Here is a 22,686-nt window from a genome sequence, read left to right on the forward strand (position 1 = left end):
CGATTCACCTGAATTTGATCGACGACTCTATCGGACTCCTTACAGTGCTTTGAAAAAGAATTTGCCCCCTTCCTGATTTCTTACTTTTTTGGCATGTTTGTCACACTTTCATGTTTCAGATCATCAAACAAATTTAAATATGAGACAAAGATAACCCAAGTAAACACAAAATGCAGTGTTTAAGTGATGATTTCATTTATTAAGGGGACAAAAAAAAAACTTTCCAAACCTACATGGCTCCATGTGAAAAAGTCATTGCCCCCCTTAGCGGCAACAACTGCAGTTGAGCGTTGGTGAGAACTGGCAAGGAGACTTTCACATCGTGGTGGAGGAATTTTGGCCCACTCCTCTTTGCAGAATTGTTGTGTCACAAGAACGACAATAAGACATCCTAAAGGTTTGGGGGCAGCCACCCGTATAAGGTGCCTTGGCTGCAAAAAGGTATTTTTAAAGATAGTGAGTTGTTCACAAGACTTGAGTCCAAAATAGATCTGTAATAAATAGTCAAGATGGCAGCTTTAAAGGCCAGTGTAGGAAATGATGTCATCGGGGCTGGAAGTGACGTCATCAGAGGCGGGGCCTGATGTGACACCATCAGAGTCGCCAGAACCGGAACTGATAGATAGGCACTACAGTGATCCCTCGCTATATCGCGCTTCGCCTTTCGCGGCTTCACTCCATCGCGGATTTTATGTGTAAGCATATTTAAATATATATCGCGGATTTTTTGCTGGTTCGCGGATTTCTGCAGACAATGGGTCTTTTAATTTCTGGTACATGCTTCCTCAGTTGGTTTGCCCAGTTGATTTCATACAAGGGACGCTATTGGCAGATGGCTGAGAAGCTAGATTGCTTCCTCTTCTCTCTCTCTTGCGCTGACTATCTGTGATCCTGACGTAGGGGGATTGAGCAGGGGGGCTGTTCGCACACCTAGACGATACGGACGCTCGTCTAAAAATGCTGAAAGATTATCTTCACGTTGCTATCTTCTGTGCAGCTGCTTCCTGAAACGACATGCTGCACGGTGCTTCACATACTTAAAAGCTCGAAGGGCACGTATTGATTTTTGACTGAAAAACAAACTCTGTCTCTCTCTCTCTCTCTCTCTCTCTCTCTCTCTCTCTCTCTCTCTCTCTCTCTCTCTCTCTGCTCTTGACGGAGGGGGTGTGAGCTGCCGCCTTCAACAGCTTTGTGCCGCGGTGCTTCGCATACTTAAGCCAAACAGCCCTATTGATTTGTTTGCTAGAGATTGTTTTCTCTATCTATGTGACATTCTGTGCTCCTGACACGCACTCCTTTGAAGAGGAAGATATGTTTGCATTCTTTTAATTGTGAGACGGAACTGTCATCTCTGTCTTGTCATGGAGCACAGTTTAAACTTTTGAAAAAGAGACAAATGTTTGTTTGCAGTGTTTGAATAACGTTCATGTCTCTCTACAACCTCCTGTGTTTCTGTGCAAATCTGTGACCCAAGCATGACAATATAAAAATATCCATATAAACATATGGTTTCTACTTCGCGGATTTTCTTATTTCACGGGTGGCTCTGGAATGCAACCCCCGCGATTGAGGAGGGATTACTGTATATGATAGATAGATAGATACTTTATTAAATTCCCATACTCCAGCAGCAGCATACTGATAATAACAATATTAAACTAAAGAGTGATAACAATGCAGGTATAACAGTCAATACCTTTGTATAATGTTAACGTTTACCCCCCCGGTGGAATTGAAGAGTCGCATAGTGTGGGGGAGGAACGATGACAGCAGTCTGTTGCTGAAGCTGCTCCCCGCGGTCGTGCAGTCGCGCCCACGAGAGAACGACACAGCAATACGGATTAAAACCTGGCCCTTTTTTATTTAGTTATTTTTGAAGCCGTGGACCCGCTATACCACAGCAACCCCTAACAGGAGCAGCCAAAAGAAGAAGAAGAACTGTAATAAATGTAAAAGTTGCGCATGGCTGGACGCTCATTGTGTTCAGCCTGTATGGGCTCCGTACATTTAAAACCCAATTCTGCTGCCTGTCCTGAGACTCCGAGTGCATTCTTTGGGGTTGAGGGGGACCCCTGCCGCGTCTGCTTGCTTTAACACAACCCCAGCTTTTCCTGGTTGGGAGCAGAGCAGCCAAAAGAAAATGAAGATTTATATAGTGCCTTTCCTATACTCAGGAAGAACAGCAGGGTATATGTAACGCTGGATACAAATAAACGGACAAATTCAGGATGTAAAAAGCATTTAATAGAATTAAAGACAATAAAGAAGAGTATAATACTAAATACTGGAAGAAAAGCCTGAACAAGTCACACCGTTTGTGATCTCACACACACGCAGAGATTACCCTGAGCATCTGAACAGAGAGGTAAACTGAAAGATTTTATTGATAATAGTGCCTTTCTCATGCTCAAGGCCCTTCACAGAGTCTCCTATAGAAACAGCAGGTAGATGTAGCACTGAATACAGATGTTGGCTGAATAGAACGTTCAAGTCATTAAGCGCCTTGAGCATGGGAAAAGTGCTATATCAATAAAATGTATTATTATTTTTATTATTATTACAAAGGCATTAAACAGAATAAAAGACAATAAAGCAGAGTAACATACTCCATTCAATACTAACAGAAAAGCCTGAACAAGTCACACCATTTGTGATATCACACACACACACACACACACACACACACACAGATTAGCCTGAGCACCTGAACAGAGAGGTAAACTGAAAGAAGGGGCCGAATGTCAGGTGACGTTTGACGCCTTCCTGCACAGAGTATGAAGTTGTTTTTTAAACGAATGAAGGGAGTCAGCTGATGTCCTCCATTTCGGCCGGTCGTTCCAAAGTCAGGGCGCTGTACCAGCTGAAGGCCCTGGCGTCACCCACAGAGTGCAGGTTACTGTGGGCCACCGAATCAGAGGACCTTAGTGGGCAGGCAGGCACGACAAGATGGCCACAATCAAAGGACCTTAGTGGGTGAACAGGAGCGGAGAGCGATGGAGAAGGGCACCGATGTTGTGCGGTGCAAAGCCATTTTAAACCTTTGTAGGTTACAAATAGAATTTTTACGCTCGATGGTATAAGCCCCTGGGCACCAGCGGAGGTAAAGCAGGATGGCTGTGATGTGCGCGCTGTTGCCGCTCCGTGTCAGGACCCTTGCAGCCGAGTTTAGAATCAACTGCAGCTGTGATAGCAGATTAGTAGAGCGTACCTGCCAGTAGGGGGGGTTACAAGCACTGCCACTACGGTGTGACCCTGTCTGTGTCAGAGGAAATGCGGGAGTCACTAAGCCTTGTGCTGTGGTATCTTGCAGTAAGACAAGGGGCGCGTCAATCACGAAGGCATGGCAGTGACATTCTAGCCTCTCGTGTGCAGAGTAACACGTGTCTACTGTTCCAATTGCAACATGAGGCTGTATGTTGGTGACGTGTCACTTGAAGGGCACGACACCACCTGTTCTCTCTGTTGACATTTCAGTATTTACACTTTTCTGTTTCTGTTACACTTAACATTTCTTCCTTGTTTGGAAAAAAAAAAATAATTCAACACTTCCTGCTTGTTTCTACCGTGGAAAAACATAACATTAAAGATGTTACCCGTCATTCTGACATAGCAAATATGAAAACGTTTTTCTGAGCCCTTTTTTTTTTTTCATTTCTAACATACAGTATGTGGAACAAAATGAGGTGGGAGGTCGGCAATCTGTCATAACTGAGCCAATGAGCGTAAGGGACTGAGCTCCGAATGTCTCCACTGGCGTCGGCCACTTGGAATGGTGCAGGCCTAGAGCTCTGTGACAAGTTCACCGCCACATAATATAACCGACTTTCAACTCGTAAAGACCGATGAGTTTAAACCAGGGGTTCTCAAAGTCGGTCCTGGGGGCCCACTGTGTCTTCACGTTTTTACCTCAACCAGATTCATAGTCCGTGACAACTGAAAACACGGATTACAATTAATTAGCTGGTATTATTTCCCCTCTTCTCTTATTCTACATTAAGAAAGCACAGCAGCCGGATTTTTACATTTATAAGACACTAGCTGAACTACCCAGCATTGCCCGGGAGGAAAATAACGTGTTTTTTTTTTTTTTTTTTAATTGTTTGAGAATAATATAACTTAAAACAAAAAAACTACTTTAAAAATAAATGAACAATGAAGACTCACTATTGTGCTTGTATTGTTTACTGAAGTGCCTTGTTATATACAATGTTTTTAGGTTTACTATCTTTGTCCAATATCTAAAGGTTCTTAGGACTTCGTACCCTTGGACGTGCCACATTGTGTTCTAATTGATTCCAGCAGTTTTCAGTGATTGTGCAAAAGTTCAGAGCGTCAAGTGGAAGATAGCAGACATACAAGACCAGATCTCCAATTAGTGTTTTCCAATTTAAATTCTTTTACAATCAATTAAATGGTAAATATTTTATATATTTTATAAGTTAAATATCATAGTGGCGGCACGGTGGCGCAGCGCTGCCTCACAGTTAAGAGACCCGGGTTTGCTTCCCAGGTTCTCCCAGTGTGGAGTTTGCATGTTCTCCCCGTGTCCGCGTGGGTTTCCTCCCACATTCCAAAGACATGCAGGTTAGGTGCATTGGCGATCCTAAATTGTCCCGTGTGTATGCTTGGTGTGTGTGTGTGTGTCCTGCAGTGGGCTGGTGCCTTGCCTGGGAATTTCTTCGTGCCTTGTGCCCTGTGCTGGCTGGGATTGGCTCCAGCAGACCCCCGTGACCCTGTAGTTAGGATATAGTAGATTGGATAATGGATGGATGGATAAATTTCATAGCTATAGTCGGTCTATACTTTTTCAATTTTGATAACTTAGTTTTTTGATTATGAACATATTAAAAAAAAAAAAAAAAAAAAAAATCCTATCAGTTTTTCATCAAAAAATTGTAACAGCAACATGTTAGCTACAATGTGGTGAAACTAAGTGACATTTAGTTCATTAATGAAAAAACAAAAACCGCTGAATCCACAAAATAAATATAGGATATTTATGGTAGATAAGAATGCAATTGCTTACTTATCTTATCATCCTCTTTAATAAAATCCCTGTGTGCGTCCATGTGTCCGTGTGTGTGTGTCTCTTCTGGTGAAGTGCGCATGCGCGGGGCACGGTGCGATGCTTTAAAGGCCACCCAACGCATCACACAAGACAGAGAGGGCGGGACCTGTAAAATATCGCGCGGCTGATCCAAAAAGATTTCGGTAAATGAGGTAAGACCTAAAACATAACGCACGAAAAATCCAATCGGGTACGGAGACGCGGAGACCAGCTTCCCCAAAGAGATGGGATTAGTGTGTGTTGTTGTGCAAGTGTTCACTCTGAGGATGTCAGATTTGCGATTAACAAACTTGTCCCAGTAAAGTGTAAAGTGTTTTCCTAAATATACGAATTTTCATGATATTACAATGGGATGACTTTTAAAAGTAGATTTATTTTCGTGCACATAAAATCCGTTGCTGGGGAGTCACCATACATACAATAATCAGCTGCACGCCAGCACAGATTAAAATACTTACTGGAGAGACGTATTACTGTGAGAGAAAATTAAAGGCACACAATACAGTGATGCATATTACAGACACATACAAGCCAGTATTACTGTAACAGAAAATAGACGGTCCTTTGCCATTTAATATAGACTGTTCCTACTAATGTTTATGCAGTAGGAATATGCTGATGACACTGCTATCGTGGGCTGCATCAGGAATGGGCTGGAGGAGGAGTATAGGGACCTAATCAATGACTTTGTTAAATGGTGCGACTCAAACCACCTACACCTGAACACCAGCAAAACCAAGGAGCTGGTGGTAGATTTTAGGAGGACCAGACCCCTCATGGACCCCGTGATCATCAGAGGTGACTGTGTGCAGATGGTGCAGACCTAGAAATACCTGGGAGTGCAGCTGAATGATAAATTAGACTGGACTGCCAATACTGATACTCTGTGCAAGAAAGGACAGAGCCGGTTATACTTCCTTAGAAGGCTGGCATCCTTCAACATCTGCAATAAGATGCTGCAGATGTTCTATCAGACGGTTGTGGTGAGCGCCCTCTTCTATGCGGTGGTGTGCTGGGGAGGCAGCATTAAGAAGAAAGACGCCTCACGCCTGGACAAACTGGTGAGGAAGGCAGACTCTATTGTTGGCATGGAGCTGGACAGTTTAACATCTGTGGCAGAGCGATGGGCGCTGAGCAGACTCCTATCAATTATGGAGAATCCACTGCATCCACTAAATAGGATCATCTCCAGACAGAAGAGCAGCTTCAGCGACAGACTGCTGTCACTGTCCTGCTCCACAGACAGATTGAGGAGATCGTTCCTCCCCCAAACTATGCAACTCTTCAACACCTGGGGTTAAACGTTAACATTTAACATTATACAAAGTTATTGTCTTATTTTTCACCTGCATTATTATTATTATCAATCTTTAATATACTGCTGCTGGATAATGTGAATTTCCCATTGGGATTAATAAAGTATCTATCTATCTATCTATCACTATTCTAGGGCCCGTTATTGTAACGGGCTAAATGACTAGTATGTAATATAATAGCCTATTTTAATGAGAATATAATCGTGTAATACTTTCAAAGTACTGTAGACCTTGTGAATTTCCACTTGGGGATTAATAAAGTTTTCTATCTATCTATAATATAGTGCCTTTCACATCTGTCTATCTGTCTATGTGTCTGCTGTTCACATATCTACGTACCAACCAACCAATGAAAAAGCAAAGCCTTTAAGGTTTTCTGATTTTTTGCTTTATGGTGTAGTTATAAGTTTTTACATGTAGAATTTTTCACAACGTAAAAAAACATCAATTAAATTCATATTATTATTAGGTTGATTTAATTCTATTACTACTACAACATTGTTACAATAAGAATAATGCAAGATGAAAATATAATCAGCAGAAACAAACATTAAACAACAAACAAATAATACTCTGGATTTTTCATGATAAAACTCTCAGAAACGTTCTGAGTGTCAACTTGATGATAACATACATACAGTCATATGAAAAAGTTTGGGACCCCCTCTCAGCCTGCATAATAATTGACTCTCCTTTCAACAACAAAGATAACAGTGGTATGTCTCATTTCCTAGGAACATCAGAGTCCTGCGGTGTTTTCTGAACAAAGATTTTTAGTGACGCAGTATTTAGTTGTATGAAATTAAGTCAAATGTGAAAAACTGGCTGTGCACAAATGTGGGTCCCCTTGTCATTGTGCTGATTTGAATGCCTGTCACTGCTCAGTACTGATTGGTTAGATGAGCTTGTTAAGCCTTGAACTTCATAGACCGGTGTGTCCCATCATGAGATATAAAGGTATTTAAGGTGGCCAATTACAAGTTGTGCTTCCTTCCCTTTGACTCTCCTCTGAAGAGTGACAGCATGGGATCCTCAAAGCAACTCTCCAAAGATCTGAAAACAAAGATTGTTGAGTCTCCTGGTTTAGGGGAAGGCTACAAAAACCCATCTCAGAGGTTTAAACTGTCAGTTTCAACTGTAAGGAATGTCATCAGGAAATGGAAGGCCACAGGCATAGTTGCTGTTAAACCAGCAGGTCTGGCAGGCCAAGAAAAATACAGGAGCAGCACATGAGCAGGATTGTGAGAATGGTGACAGACAACCCACAGATCACCTCCAAAGACTTGCAAGAACATCTGGCTGCAGATGGTGTATCTGTACATCGTTCTACAATTCAAACATCTGTATGGCAGGGTGATGAGAAAGAAGCCCTTTCTCCACTCACGCCACAAACAGAGTCACTTGTTGTATGCCAATGCTCATTTAGACAAGCCAGATTCATTTGGGAACAAAGTGCTTTGGACTGATGAGACAAAAATTGAGTTATTTAGTCAGAACAAAAAGTCCTTTGCATGGCGGAAGAAGAACACCGCATTCCAAGAAAAACACCTGCTACCTACTGTCACATTTGGTGGAGGTTCCATCATGCTGTGGGGCTGTGTGGCCAGTTCAGAGACTGGGGCCCTTGTTAAAGTTGAGGGTCGCATGAATTCAACCCAATATCAACAAATTCTTCAGGATAATGTTCAAGCATCAGTCACAAAGTTGAAGTTACTTAAGCAGGGGTTGGATATTCCAACAAGACAATGAGCCAAAACACAGTTTGAAATCTACAAAGGCATTCATGCAGAGGGAGAAGTACAATGTTCTGGAATGGCCGTCACAGTCCCCTGACTTGAATATCATCGAAAATCTATGGGATGATCTATGGCGCTTCAAACATTTAAAAGCCTGTACAGCAGCTGTCCTTTTGTCTCACAGTACATTAAAGTGTCTCCAAGAAAAACACGTCTCATCTCCTTCCACTTCTTTTTTTTTTTCTTTTATAATAAACTTTCTAGTTTCCGTCTTCGATGAACTTAGTGTTTTAGATGGAGCAGTTTTGTCGACTCTGTGCCTTTTTGAGAATTTTGAAAGTTTGGATGAGGTTCCTTTGCAGCCTCCTGTAACCAAAGAGGTTTAATTTCTTTCCAGAGAAGGCCGGGCAATCCATACCTGACTAAAGGGGGATGTGCAGGACTGTAGTAACTACAGGGGGGTAAAATTGATGAGCTGCAGCATGAAGTTATGGGAAAGAGTAGTGAAAGCTCAGATAAGAAAGGAGGTGATAATTAGTGAGCAGCAGGATGGTTTCATGCCAAGAAAGAGCACCACAGATGTGATGTTTGCTCGGAGGGTGTTGATGGAGAAGTAGAGAGAAGGCCAGAAGGAGTTGCATTGCGTCTTTGTGGACCTGGAGAAAGAATATGACAAGGTGTCTCAAGAGGAGCTGTGGTATTGTATGAGGAAGTCAGGAGTGGCAGAGAAGTACGTAAGAGTGGTACAGGATATGTACGAGGGAAGTGTGACCATGGTGAGGTCTGCGGTAGGAGTGATGGAGGTGGGATTACATCAGGGATCAGCTCTGAGCCCTTTCTTATTTGCAATGGTGACAGACAGGTTGACAGATGAGATTAGACAGGAGTCCCTATGGACTGTGATGTTTACTGATGACACTGTGATATGTATTGGGATCAACAGTACAGAGTAACAGGGATTGTGGAAGAGAAGTGAAGTGTGGACGCTGAAGTCGAAAACAACAGGATACAAAAACACCAATTTGTAATAAAAAGCAATTTCTTTATTCTTGGTGAGTTAAAGAGACTGCAGCCCCCCATTATGCCTCCGAAGAGACTGGAGCCAAACCCCAGCTCAGTGCCACTGACTGGTTAGTAATAGAAAAAAAGTCCTCTTTATATCACCCAGCTTATTCATTAGCCAAAGAGAAAAAAATATGGCAGTTCATTTTGAGGTCATACATAGATTGCTGTAAGTTTCGGTTACATCCTAATTTATTACATACAGGAATGTACGGAGTTTATTACCAACTTAGAGTCATCAGGGCACTCACATTCCTACAAGTAAGCCTTTATCAGCTCATGCACACAAGACCATTTTAAAGCAGTTTCTTCTAGTTCAGTACTTTAGTTGCAAAGAAAGTACATTCTTATAGCTTTAATACAGTGGGGCAAAAAAGTATTTAGTCAGCCACCAATTGTGCAAGTTCTCCCACTTAAAAAGATGAGAGAGGCCTGTAATTTCCATCATAGGTATACCTCAACTATGAGAGACAAAATGAGAAAAAAAAATCCAGAAAATCACATTGTCTGATTTTTAAAGAATTTATTTGCAAATTATGGTGGAAAAAAAATATTTGGTCAATAACAAAAGTTCATCTCAATACTTTGTTATATACCCTTTGTTGGCAATGACAGAGGTTTTCTGTAAGTCTTCACAAGGTTTTCACACACTGTTGCTGGTATTTTGGCCCATTCCTCCATGCAGATCTCCTCTAGAGCAGTGATGTTTTGGGGCTGTCGCTGGACAACACGGACTTTCAACTCCCTCCAAAGATTTTCTATGGGGTTGAGATGTGGAGACTGGCTAGGCCACTCCAGGACCTTGAAATGCTTCTTACGAAGCCACTCCTTCGTTACCCAGGCGGTGTGTTTGGGATCATTGTCATGCTGAAAGACCCAGCCACGTTTCATCTTCAATGCCCTTGCTGATGGAAGGAGGTTTTCACTCAAAATCTGACGATACATGGCCCCATTCATTCTTTCCTTTACACGGATCAGTCGTCCTGGTCCCTTTGCAGAAAAACAGCCCCAAAGCATGATGTTTCCACCCCCATGCTTTACAGTAGGTATGGTGTTCTTTGGATGCAACTCAGCATTCTTTCTCCTCCAAACATGACGAGTAGAGTTTTTTTCATCTGACCATATGACATTCTCCCAATCCTCTTCTGGATCATCCAAATGCTCTCTAGTAAACTTCAGACGGGCCTGCACATGTACTGGCTTAAGCAGGGGGACACGTCTGGCACTGCAGGATTTGAGTCCCTGGCGGGGTAGTGTGTTACTGATGGTAGCCTTTGTTACTTTGGTCCAGCTCTCTGCAGGTCATTCACTAGGTCCCCCAGTGTGGTTCTGGGATTTTTGCTCACCGTTCTTGTGATCATTTTGACCCCACGGGGTGAGATCTTGCGTGGAGCCCCAGATCAAGGGAGATTATCAGTGGTCTTGTATGTCTTCCATTTTCTAATAATTGCTCCCACAGTTGATTTCTTCACACCAAGCTGCTTACCTATTGCAGATTCTGTCTTCCCAGCCTGGTGCAGGTCTACAATTTTGTTTCTGGTGTCCTTTGACAGCTCTTTGGTCTTGGTCATAGTGGAGTTTGGAGTGTGACTGTTTGAGGTTGTGGACAGGTGTCTTATATATTATTAACGAGTTCAAACAGGTGCCATTAATACAGGTAACGAGTGGAGGACAGAGGAGCCTCTTACAGAAGAAGTTACAGGTCTGTGAGAGCCAGAAATCTTGCTTGTTTGTAGGTGACCAAATACTTATTTTCCACCATAATTTGCAAATAAATTCTTTAAAAATCAGACAATGTGATTTTCTGGATTTTTTTTCTCATTTTGTCTCTCATAGTTATGAGCTATACCTATGATGAAAATTACAGGCCTCTCTCATCTTTTTAAGTGGGAGAACTTGTACAATTGGTGGCTGACTAAATACTTTTTTGCCACACTGTATATCACTGTATCTGAGTGTGAATCACAGCTGTACAGCAGCTGATCATAAACAGAATTCTCGATATACAGCATCAAGCACATGCTGCCTCAGCCATTCGCTATTTTAACTGCTCTCATACGACCAACGCTTCAGAGCCTTTACTGTATGGACCTTGCGGTTGACAAACAGTTTCATCCCAAGAGCTCTAAATGCACTCAATCAGTCCATCAAGTGCTCCTTGTAGAACTGTTAGTACTTATAAGTACAATCACCTCACTGGAAACTTTCACTACAGTTATAATATCACACAACCTGAGCCACTTTATAATGTGTGTATTTACATATGATGACGATATCATTTTTAAGATGAAATGCAGCAATATTTGTTTATTATATTATACAGATAAAATGTTAACTTTAACTACACGGTGCCGCTGGCGCTCCGTTCACGGATTGTTTCTGCGTCGCGCTGTATTCTTGCTTGGGCTGGCGTGACACTGGAAGGATAGACGGATAGAATAATTAAACACGTACTACGAAGATATTTCAATGTTCCTTAAAAGTTCTGAAAAATCTGCGTTCTAAGCTTACAGATGGCTTAATGTCTGTTACAGAGCGGATTGTGTGGCGATTGGGTATTTGGAGAAAGAAAGTAAGGACAGGAATTGGAGGTTAGTACATTTACTGCAGCAGTATTGTCTCTTTCAAAGTGTTTCATTGAAGGCCACACCTTGCGTGAGACGTGAACAATCACTGCACCACGTGTTCCCATGTTTAATAACATGCTTTAACTCCTATCATCATGAAAATATCACATGTATATACATCTCAGTATTTTAATTATTCAGAGAGCTGTAGTATTACGAATGTAATGGATTCTGCGTCCTGTCAGAGGAAGAGAAAGCCGGTTTAAGGAGCACGTAGCGATTCACACACACAGAGCACATAGAAGAACACATACAATACAAAGCATTTAACGTGCTACTTTAGTTACGATGGGATTGAGAATCTAGTACATTAAACGATTTAGGATGAAGTTTACGATGTTCCACTTTAATGACAAAGTAAACTACGTGATTAAAGTGGAAATTTCGAGATTAAAGATGACATTTCGTACTTTTTTTCCCCACTGTGTCCCTATTTTTTTTTTTTTCTCTGTACCCTAATAAGCTTTCATATGACACTCAGATGGTGGGCTACGACTCTCCTTTTCACGGCGACTTTGATACGTGACAACTTCTTTTTTTATTTCGGGCACTGTGCGACTTTGTGAACTTGAGCTTTTGAGTTTCTCCGACACTCTGTCACTCGATCAACTTCCTTTTGTTGTTTATATCACTGTTTAAACCAACAAATAGTACGTTTTTCTTTGCCTCCCCTTGGTATTCGCTGAAATTCTTCTATTTCCTCCCATGCTTTTGCCCTGTCTTTTCACAGAAGGCTGAGTTTAAGGGCTATTTATATTGATTTGCATATTCAAAGAGGCGTAATTCTGGGAGGAGTTGGGGCGGGACAGCAGGCGCCTGCATGTGCCTTACTTTTCACGCTGACCGGGATTTATGGAGCGGAAGAACGTGGAAGTTGGTGTTCACACAGATTTATGTATCTGGATTTTTTTGTGCGTAAGCACATTTCCGCTTTTGTGCTTACGTCATCTTATAGTGTGAATTCTACGCACAGTGCTATGCCTGAGGCCCCTGGACATTTAATGTTGCTGTTCTGAAGCCATTCCTCTGTAGCTTTGGCTTTTTGCTTGCACTTGTTTTCTCATTTTCTTCTCACAAGGTTCAGGTTTATTGTGCACCACATCAGATTCAAACTCCCGTATTTTATTTTATTTTATTTATTTATTTAATTTATTTATAAAGCACTTTAAAAACAACCTCAAGGCTGACCAAAGTGCTGTACAAAGAAAAACAACACATAAACACATAAGAGCTGAAGACATTCTTAATAGAAAGTATAAAAAGTATACAAATAGCCAACATATTATACAGGGTTAAAAGCCAGAGAGTAAAAATGTGTTTTTAAATAGGATTTAAAGGCAGCTAGCGAAGGAGCCTGCCTAACGTGCAACGGCAAATCGTTCCAGAGTTTTGGGGCTGCAACTGAAAAAGCTCGCTCACCTCAGAGTTTGCATCGTGCCCTGGGAACGCGTAAAAGCATCTGGTCTGCTGACCTGAGGGAGCGAGATGGTACGTAAGGGTGCAGCAGTTCTGACAAGTAAAAAGGGGCACACCCATTAAGAGATTTAAAAACAAATACAAGGATCTTAAAATGGATTCGAAAACAAATTGGAAGCCAGTGGAGGGAAGCCAAAATCGGGGTAACATGCTCATACTTTCTTGTGCCAGTTAAAAATCGAGCAGCAGCGTTTTGCACCATTTGTAGGCAAGCCATGGAGGCCTGGCTAATTCCAAAAAGAAGTGCATTGCAGTAATCTAGACGAGATGTTATAAAAGCATGTATCACTGTTTCAAGGTTGCGCTTAGACAACACAGGCTTGATTTTTGACAGCCGCCTCAACTGGAAAAAGCAAGATTTTACCACTGCGTTCACATAGCTTTCAAGTTTTAAAGTGGAGTCCATTTTTACACCTAAATTTGTGATCAAAGATTTCTCAAATTGAGCCACAGTGGAAAGGTCGATGCAGGGGGTCCCGCTGGTGCTATTGGGCCTAAATAGCATGACTTCTGTTTTGTTCTCATTAAAATTTAGAAAATTTAGTGCCATCCAACTCCTTATGTCAATAAGGCAATCAAGCAGGGGCTGGACAGAACATGGACCTTGGCGCTTCAGTGGGAAATACACCTGACAGTCATCTGCATAAAGATGAAAGGAAATACCGTGTTTCCGAAAAATAGCGCCGAGTGGCAGCAGGTACAAGGAGAACAGAAGAGGTCCCAGGAAGTATTTTACTGCATTAGTTTAATCTTCACAAGCCTTCCAGGGCCTTCTGCAGAGAAGCATCTCCAAAAGTCTGATGTTGCTGCCATCACGGAGCTTCACAGTGGGGATGGTGTGTTTGTGATGATGTGCAGTGTGATTTTGTGTTTAGTCTTGACGGCCTAAGAGCTGAAACTGTAGAACCTTCTTCGGTCACAGATTTGCCAGCTGGGTGATATTTTGCAGTAGTTGCACGAGTAGTGACTGATGAGCCATATAGGACTGAATGTCTTGTTTTGTCAAAATAATGTTTTTTTTTTTTATTCTTGTTTTTCCTCTCCAGTTTCTTTGTGAAGAAGGTTCAGGTGACTACATTGCTCGCGTGGATGAGCCCCAGTCCTGCAGCTATGTCTTGACCATTCACACAACACGGACTTGCCACCATCCGTTCCTGCGGCCACCGTCTTCCATCAAGCCGCAGCATATTACCTGTCAGCCTGCCTTGAGCCCGGAACACTATGTGGAGTATGTCAAGGCCCATGTCTGTAAGTAGCACTGTGCAAATTTGTGCGTGTGGAATATTAGGTCAACCTTCGCAGTAGCTGATATTATGCAGACGGGTTTCCCAGAACTCTCATTTTTGTACGGTTTTGCCCGTATCAAGAACAAGTGGCAAGTGCCCATGCAATGATGGAACGTGGCTCTCCACATACTGCAGGCCTTCATTTGTGATTTCCTCCGCTGTAACTCATAGTGACTGTAAGTAGTAAGAGTGGCATTGTCATTTGTCCAATGTCTGTACACCAGGGAAGCACCCAATTCATCGTAGTGGCTCGTTACCGCTGATCTGTTATTTTTTATTTATTTCTTTTTTTTGTTCTTTATTTCACCTTATACAGTTTCTTGTATTAGGAATTTGTTAGTTTTCGCATACCCCTTGGGGTCAGAGCACAGGGTCCGCCATAGTACAGCACCCCTAGAGCAATTGAAGGTTAAGGGTCTTGCTCAAGGGCCCAGCAGAGTAGGATCTCTTTTGGCAGTGACGGAGATTCAAACCGGCAACCTTCGGGATACCAGCACAGATCCTTAGCCTCAGAGCCCACCACTCCAGCTTCTGCCAATTTGGATTGCGGCACCTTACACAGGATGTATTTTGTCACGTTGTCATCTTTTATCTTCATACTGCATTACACCCTTTAAAAACTGTCACCATCTCTCCTCCCCATCATTCTCCGTGTAAGCGTAACACTTGCCTGGACAGCAGAGATGCAGAGCTGTGCCCTTACCAGACGAAGCAGAGACAACAGTTAGAAATCGATTTCACCCACTGTCTCCCCCAAGCTCAGTTCCTCATGCCCGCTTTAGTGTCTTTATGTGTTTGTGTATGCCAGGTCTGTCACAGAAGTTCAGATCTGAATAACCCTTTCCATCCATCCATTATCCAACCCGCTATATCCTAACACAGGGTCACGGGGGGTCTGCTGGAGCCAATCCCAGCCAACACAAGGCGCCAAGCAGGGCACACACACACACTAAGCACACACTAGAGACAATACCAGATATTAATGTCAGTCAATATGCTGTAGTCAAGCCTTGGTTGTTGAATTCTGGGTGCGTACTTGTATGTTTGTACCGCATGTGCGGGTTTTATGTATTTTTTGTATTGCATTCTTTGCAGCTCTGTTCTGGATAAGCTGGAAGATTTATCAGTAGATGGGTGGTTCCTTTTTTTTTGCCTGCAGAACCCAGCCACAGGGGATGCGCAAACCAGTGTGTTTCTTTGTACCGGTCCCAAGCCCAGATAAATGGGGAGGGTTACATCAGGAAGGGCATCTGGTGTAAAATTTTACCAAATGAATATGCGGACAATACAAATTTCCATACCGGGTCGGTCGAGCCCCGGGTTAACAACGACTGCCACCAGTACTGTTGGTCAACATGGTGCTGGCAGAAATTGGGCTACTGTTCGCCAAAGACGAGGGGGGAGACGTGTCCGGAGGCAGGAGGAGAGGAAGAAGATAAAGAGAGTGGAACTGACGGTAGGAACTTTGAATGTTGACAGTATGACTGGTAAGGGGAGAGAGTTGGGAGACAATTCAGAGAGGCGAGATTGCGTTGGTTTGGACATGTGCAGAGGAGAGATGCTGGGTATAATGAGCGAAGGGTGCTAAGGATAGAGCTGCCAGGGAAGAGGAGAAGAGGAAGGCCTAAGAGGAGGTTTATGGATGTGGTGAGAGGGGACATGCAGGTGATGGGTGTGACAGAGCAAGATGACGAGGACAGAAAGATATGGAAAAAGATGATCTGCTGTGGCAACTCCTAACGGGAACAGCCGAAAGAAGAAGTGTATTTGCAAAACATGAAGTGCTAAGGACTCCCACACAAGGTAGTCGGAGGCGCACTGCCATGAAGGGCAGTTGTCTAGTCTGACATTTCCCGCGACTCACTCCAGCTAGTCAGGTTTGAGTGTGTCGTAAATTGTATGGCTGGGCTCGGCGTGCATGAGAGCCGACAACCAATCAACTCTCATTTGGAAGTACAATGCATAATAATACTGCAGGGAGGAATAATAGTAAGTGTTTTGAACCCCACAAACCTGTGTCGTGGTACTTAAAGAAATAGGAAAAAAGAAAAAGGGTTGAGATTGTGGCAGAACGCGCCATACTTATTAACCTTTTGTAGCGCTGGCACTACACTGTTCTGTATTTTCTGCTCTCTGTCTGGTTTGCTTGTGTGGGTATTAGGATAGCCTGTGATTGACAGTGGTGCCCCCAGAAGGCAGGACATCTGGTTTCTTTTTTCTGGTAAAATTTGCATAAACTGCACCATTTTTCAAAGGGTCAATGGGAAAGGGGAAAGATCTAACTAAACAGATCAGCATCTCCCCGGACCATTGGCCAAGGTTCTGCAGCTCCAGAAGTCCCGTCTGTTAGGAGGAGGACGACAGCGATTCACTGCTGGAGTGCAAAATTGGCCTTCTGTTGTCACTCGGTGAGCTCATGAAGACCTTTTACACTGGCGCAGACTGACTGTAAAACATTGTACAGTTAAGACTTCGACTGTTTGGGGTCATTCACCATTCTACACTTGATTCACCTGCTGTTAACAGTTGGCTGGAACGTTAGGCTTGCGTGTGAACTTTGAAAAGGGCCTGGGCATTTTTCCCCGCTGTATATACAGTCATATGAAAAAGTTTGGGAGCCCCTCTCAGTCTGCATAATAATTGACTCTCCTTCCAACAATAAAGATAACAGTGGTATGTCTTTCATTTCAATGAACATCTGAGTACTGCTGTGTTTTCTGAACAAAGATTTTTCGTGACGCAGTATTTAGTTGTATGAAATGAAATCAAACATGAAAAACTGGCTGTGCACAAATGTGGGTCCCCTTGTCATCGTGCTGATTTGAATGGCTGTCACTGCTCAATGCTGATTACTTGGTTGATGAGCTCGTTACGCCTTGAACTTCATAGACCGATGTGTCCCATCATGAGATATAAAGATATTTAAATTGGTCAATTACAAGTTGTGCTTCCTTCCCTTTGACTCTCCTCTGAAGAGTGACAGCATGGGATCCTCAAAGCAACTCTCCAAAGATCTGAAAACAAAGATTGTTGAGTCTCCTGGTTTAGGTGAAGGCTACAAAAAGCCATCTCAGAGGTTTAAACTGTCAGTTTCAACTGTAAGGAATGTCATCAGGAAATGGAAGGCCACAGGCACAGTTGCTGTTAAACCAGCAGGTCTGGCAGGCCAAGAAAAATACAGGAGCGGCACATGAGCAGGATTGTGAGAATGGTGACAGACAACCCACAGATCACCTCCAAAGACCTGCAAGAACATCTGGCTGCAGATGGTGTATCTGTACATCATTCTACAATTCAAACATCTGTATGGCAGGGTGATGAGAAAGAAGCCCTTTCTGCACTCACGCCACAAACAGAGTCGCTTGTTGTATGCCAATGCTCATTTAGACAAGCCAGATTCATTTTGGAACAAAGTGCTTTGGACTGATGAGACACAAATGGAGTTATTTAGTCAAAACATAAAGTGCTTTGCATGGTGGAAAAAGAACACCGCATTCCAAGAAAAACACCTGCTACCTACTGTCAAATTTGGTGGAAGTTCCATCATGCTGTGGGCTGTGTGGCCAGTTCTGGGACTGGCGCCCTTGTTAAAGTCGAGGGTCGGATGATTTCAAACCAATATCAGCAAATTCTTCAGGATAATGTTCAAGCATCAGTCACAAAGTTGAAGTTACTTAAGCAGGGGTTGGATATTCCAACAAGACAATGAGCCAAAACACAGTTGGAAATCTACAAAGGCATTCATGCAGAGGGAGAAGTACAATGTTCTGGAATGGCCGTCACAGTCCCCCTGAGTTGAATATCATCGAAAATCTATGGGATGATTTGAAGCAGGCTGTCCATCAAATTGAACTGAACTGGAGAGATTTTGTATGAAGAATGGTCAGAAATACCTCCATCCAGAATCAGACACTCCTCAAAGGCTATAGGAGGACGGCGTCTAGAGGACAAAAGGAGGCTCAACTAAGTATTGATGTCATATCTCTGTTGAGGTGCCCACATTTATGCACCTGTCTAATTTTGTTATGATGCATATTGCATGTTTTCTGTTAATCCAATAAACTTCATGTCACTGCTGAAATCCTACTGTTTCTATAAGGCATGTCGTATATTAAAAGGAAGTTCAGCCAATGAGAAACAAAAATCCAAAGAATTAAAGAGGGGGTCCCGAACTGTTTCATATGACTGTGTTTTTATACAGGGTGAGCCAAAATGAAGTCCCCCATTTCTCCAGGTCATTGCAGGAGGTAGAGACACCGAAGTGGGTGTGGGGTTCTTTGATAGGCGATCCCTTGTAGTTTTCAGTCGGCCACATGCCTTGGTCCGGTGCACACCATTGCTTTCGCTGTCGAGCGTTCTTCAAAAACAACGAATCCATCATCGCTACGTAACGTGCCTTCTGAACGCACTTCAGCATTCCTCCTGGCGGTGACGTCCCAAATCAGATAACAATTCTAAATTTAGACAGACAGGTCCAACATTGAATAGAAAATCTTCAGGCTGTCCTCTGACTATACAAATGGCTAAAAACATCCAAGCTGTGAGGGCGTCCATTTTGCAGTCTCTTTGATGTTCAGCGCGCTTCTGCCTCAGGCATGTCCAACACCTTCATTTCCATCAATACAAAATGATGACAGTGCAGGAACTCACTGGGAGAGCCGTAGAGAGTTGTGCGCCAATATTCTGTAAACCGTTTGTTGATGCCATCATCATGCGACATTAGTGACGAGGCACACTTCCATTTGAATGGTTGCTGAATAATTACTATTGGGCTGAAACCAACCCTCGTGAACTTCCTCAGAGACCCCTGCACAGTGAGCACACGTGTTACAGTTGGGTGCGCCATTGCAGAATTTGGCATTGTAGGTCCTTAAGGGGGAGCAACAGTCACTGTCACTTCAGAACGTGACATTGAAATGCTAGAGAACTGGAAGAAATGAATGTGGTGGACGCCTGGAGCAACGGCTCATGCTGCCTGCGCGGAGATCCATGCTAGTTTTGCAGGAGAAGCTGATCTCCCTGCATGGCAATGTCGCCTTCATGTTCGTCTGATCTCACTCTGTGCAATTTCTTATCTCAAGTCAAAGCTCTACACACACCGACCTCAAAACTTTAAAGCCCTCAAAGACACTATTCACCACGAAATCGCCCCTATTCCCCTTGAAGTGGCCGAACGAGTTACGTGAGTGTTCAGAAATCATCTCAAAAAGTGGATTTCTAATGATGGCCACCACCTTGAAGGCATCATTGTTTTTCCAATATGACTTAAAAATCTATTTTGTATATCCGTTCTTGTGTTGTAATGAAATTTCTTTTATCTTGTAACATTTTGGTAGAATAAACGTTTGAAATGTGGTAATACTTTTTGGTTCATCCTGTATTTGCATGTATATGGGCTATACAGTGGGTATAGAAAAGAATCCCCCCCTTCGAAATATTCCCTTTTTTTGTTGCTTTACAGCCTTAAATGAAAACACACAAGCTAATATTTCTTCCCATCTTTACTTACTCAATGCCACTTCTAACATCCAAGTGAAAGATATCACAGCTACAGTTCAGAAAAATGATAAAAAATCAAAAACAAGAAATACTGACATTAATAAAGGACCCCCCCCCATGTCAATGTCATTTTGTTGACCCCCATTTTGCTTTAATTACAGCCTTGAGTCTTGATTCTTCTCTATCAGCTTTGCACACCTTGATTGCGCCCACTCAATATTTGCCCCCCACTCTTCTTTACAGTTGAACTGTTCAAGTTCGGTCACATTGAATGGTGAGTGTTGGTGGTCTGCTATCTACAAGTCTGATTTTCACTGTTTGAGGTCTGGGCTCTCACTGGCCACACCAGGACATTCACTTTTTTCTCCTTCAGCCACTGTGTGGTCAGTTTTGCTGTGTGCTTTGGGTTGTTGTCGTGTTGACAGATGAACATCCTGACCATCTTCTACTTTCTGGCAGAGGGTAGCAGGTTTTCCTCCAGAATTTGATGATATTTTGCCCCATCCATTTTTCCTTCTACCCTAACGAGAGCCCCAGGGCCCCCACAACAGGATGCTGCCCCCTCCATGCTTTACTGTAGGTATGGTGTGTTGTGGATGGTGAGCTGCATTGGTGTACCATTTGGTGTTCAGGCCAAATAGTTTGATTTTGGGCTCATCTGACCAGAAGACCTTTTTCCACTTGGCATCCGAATCTTCAAGGTGCATTATGGGAAAGCTCAAACGAGCCTTAATGTGGCCTTTCTTCAGAAGTGCGACCCTCTGGAACAAGCCGCAATTGTGGAGCGCTTGTGAAATTGTTGTCACATTCACACCATTAATGACCACTCTGTGCCATCAAATCCTGTAACTCCTTCAAAGTGGCCATTGGCCTCTTGTTAGCCTCTCTTACCAGTTTCCTCCTTGCTCTTCCGTCCAGTTTGGAGGGTCCTAGTCGTACCAAACACTTCTTTATGATGGACTTTACTGTGCTCCTTGGGATTGATAAAGCCTTTGAGATTTTTTGTGTCTCCATCTCCTGTCTTATGTCCGTCCACAACTCTATCCCTTTTCAAAGTGACCTGCCACCCATAGTCAGATGTTGGCTGTCAGTGGCACTGCCAAGGAAGGATATGAATGGACCAGGAACAGCTTCACTAATCACACTCATTACAACTGAGCACAGCCAGTAACCGCAATGGAAATGGTGGGCACTGACACCTGACTGAGTTTAGGAGGGGGGGGGGGGGGGGGTCCTTTATTCATCTTAGTATTTGTTGTTTTTGATATTTTATAATTCTTCTGAACTGTAGCTGTGATATCTTTCACTTAGATGTTAGAGATTGCATTGAGTAAGTAAAGATGGAAAAAAATATTAGTTTGTGTGTTAAGGCTGTAAAGGAAAAAAATGGGAATATTTTGAAGGGGGGGATTCTTTTCTATACCCATTGTATTTGTGTTTATAGGGGGGGAAGGAGAGGGGCTGGTTTTCATTTTTTTGACCTTCTTTTTTAGTATGTTTGTCATTACTTACGGATGTTGCCTTATAGCTATTTTGTTTTGTTTTTTTATAACTGCACATATTTCATGTACGGCGGTGTGCTGCAGGGTGCGCTGTTGGCCTATCCTGTTTATCAGCCGCCCTAAAGGAAGGAAGGTGAGCGGTACAATACAGTACAATACAATTTATTTTTGTGTAGCCCAAAATTACACAAGAAGTGCTTCAATGGGCTTCAACAGGCCCTGCCTCTTGACAGCCCCCCCCACCCAGCCTTGACTCTCTAAGAAGATGAGCAAAAACTCTCAAAAAAAAAAAAAACTTGTAGTGAAAAAAATGAAAGAAACCTCGGGAAAGGCAGTTCAAAGAGAGACCCCTGTCCAGGTATGTTGGGCATACAGTGGGTGTCAAAAAGAAGGGGGCCAATACAATACAATACACAGAACAGAACAAATCCTCAATACAGTATGAAAATACAAATTTTACCAAGTATGGAGCAGAATTTAACAGTAGATGATATCACATAATACGATTTGGATTTGCTTAGAGTCCTGGAGACCTCAGCCATCAAGCTGCCTCCCCCATTTGGCCAGCTCTGAGCCAGCCAATCAGATGAAAGGTCTGCTCTACCCCACGATTCCTGCAGTCCTCCATCAGGGATGACTTTACCTTAGGCAGGCAAAACAACTTAGCAGGTGGGCCGTGGCACATTTGAGTACCGAGAAGAGAAACAGAATAGGTGAGGGTTAGTAACAAATTCTAACTATCATGTTACTTCTGTTTTAGTGCTAATGACTGACAACAGAGATGCAGTCTGTACAGTTAATCAGCAGCTCTAGTCAGGGTGTGCTAAACTGAAGTCGTGAGTCTTCAGCTAGGATTTAAAAGCTGAGACTGAAGGGGCATCTCTTATAGTAGCAGGCAGACCACTCCACAGTTTAGGGGTCGTCCTGTAACTAAAAGCTCGACCTCCCACTGTTAATTTATTAATCCTTGGAATCCTAAGCAGACTGGCACCTTGAGATCTTAATGTGCGCTCAGGTTTGTAAGTCATGATAAGTTCAGACAAGTAAGCCGGACCTTGGCCATTTAATGCTTTATATGTTAAAAGGAGGATTTTAAAAGGATTGCGGTAGCGAT

At 42.9% G+C, this 22,686-nt stretch overlaps 1 protein-coding gene across 2 annotated transcripts in view; it reads left to right on the top strand.

The window, feature by feature from the left end:
* The window catches only part of os9 (OS9 endoplasmic reticulum lectin), a 185,520-nt gene that overhangs the window by 67,884 nt on the left and 94,950 nt on the right, over window positions 1–22,686 (top strand). For both annotated transcript variants that reach the window (XM_051925377.1, XM_028798671.2), the window contains exon 6: window positions 14,332–14,533. In XM_051925377.1, the coding sequence (XP_051781337.1) occupies window positions 14,332–14,533 (202 nt within the window). The remainder of the gene's footprint in view (window positions 1–14,331; window positions 14,534–22,686) is intronic.

Source organism: Erpetoichthys calabaricus, chromosome 3 (genome assembly GCF_900747795.2).
Source record: "Erpetoichthys calabaricus chromosome 3, fErpCal1.3, whole genome shotgun sequence".
Classification (NCBI taxonomy): Eukaryota; Metazoa; Chordata; class Cladistia; order Polypteriformes; family Polypteridae; genus Erpetoichthys; species Erpetoichthys calabaricus.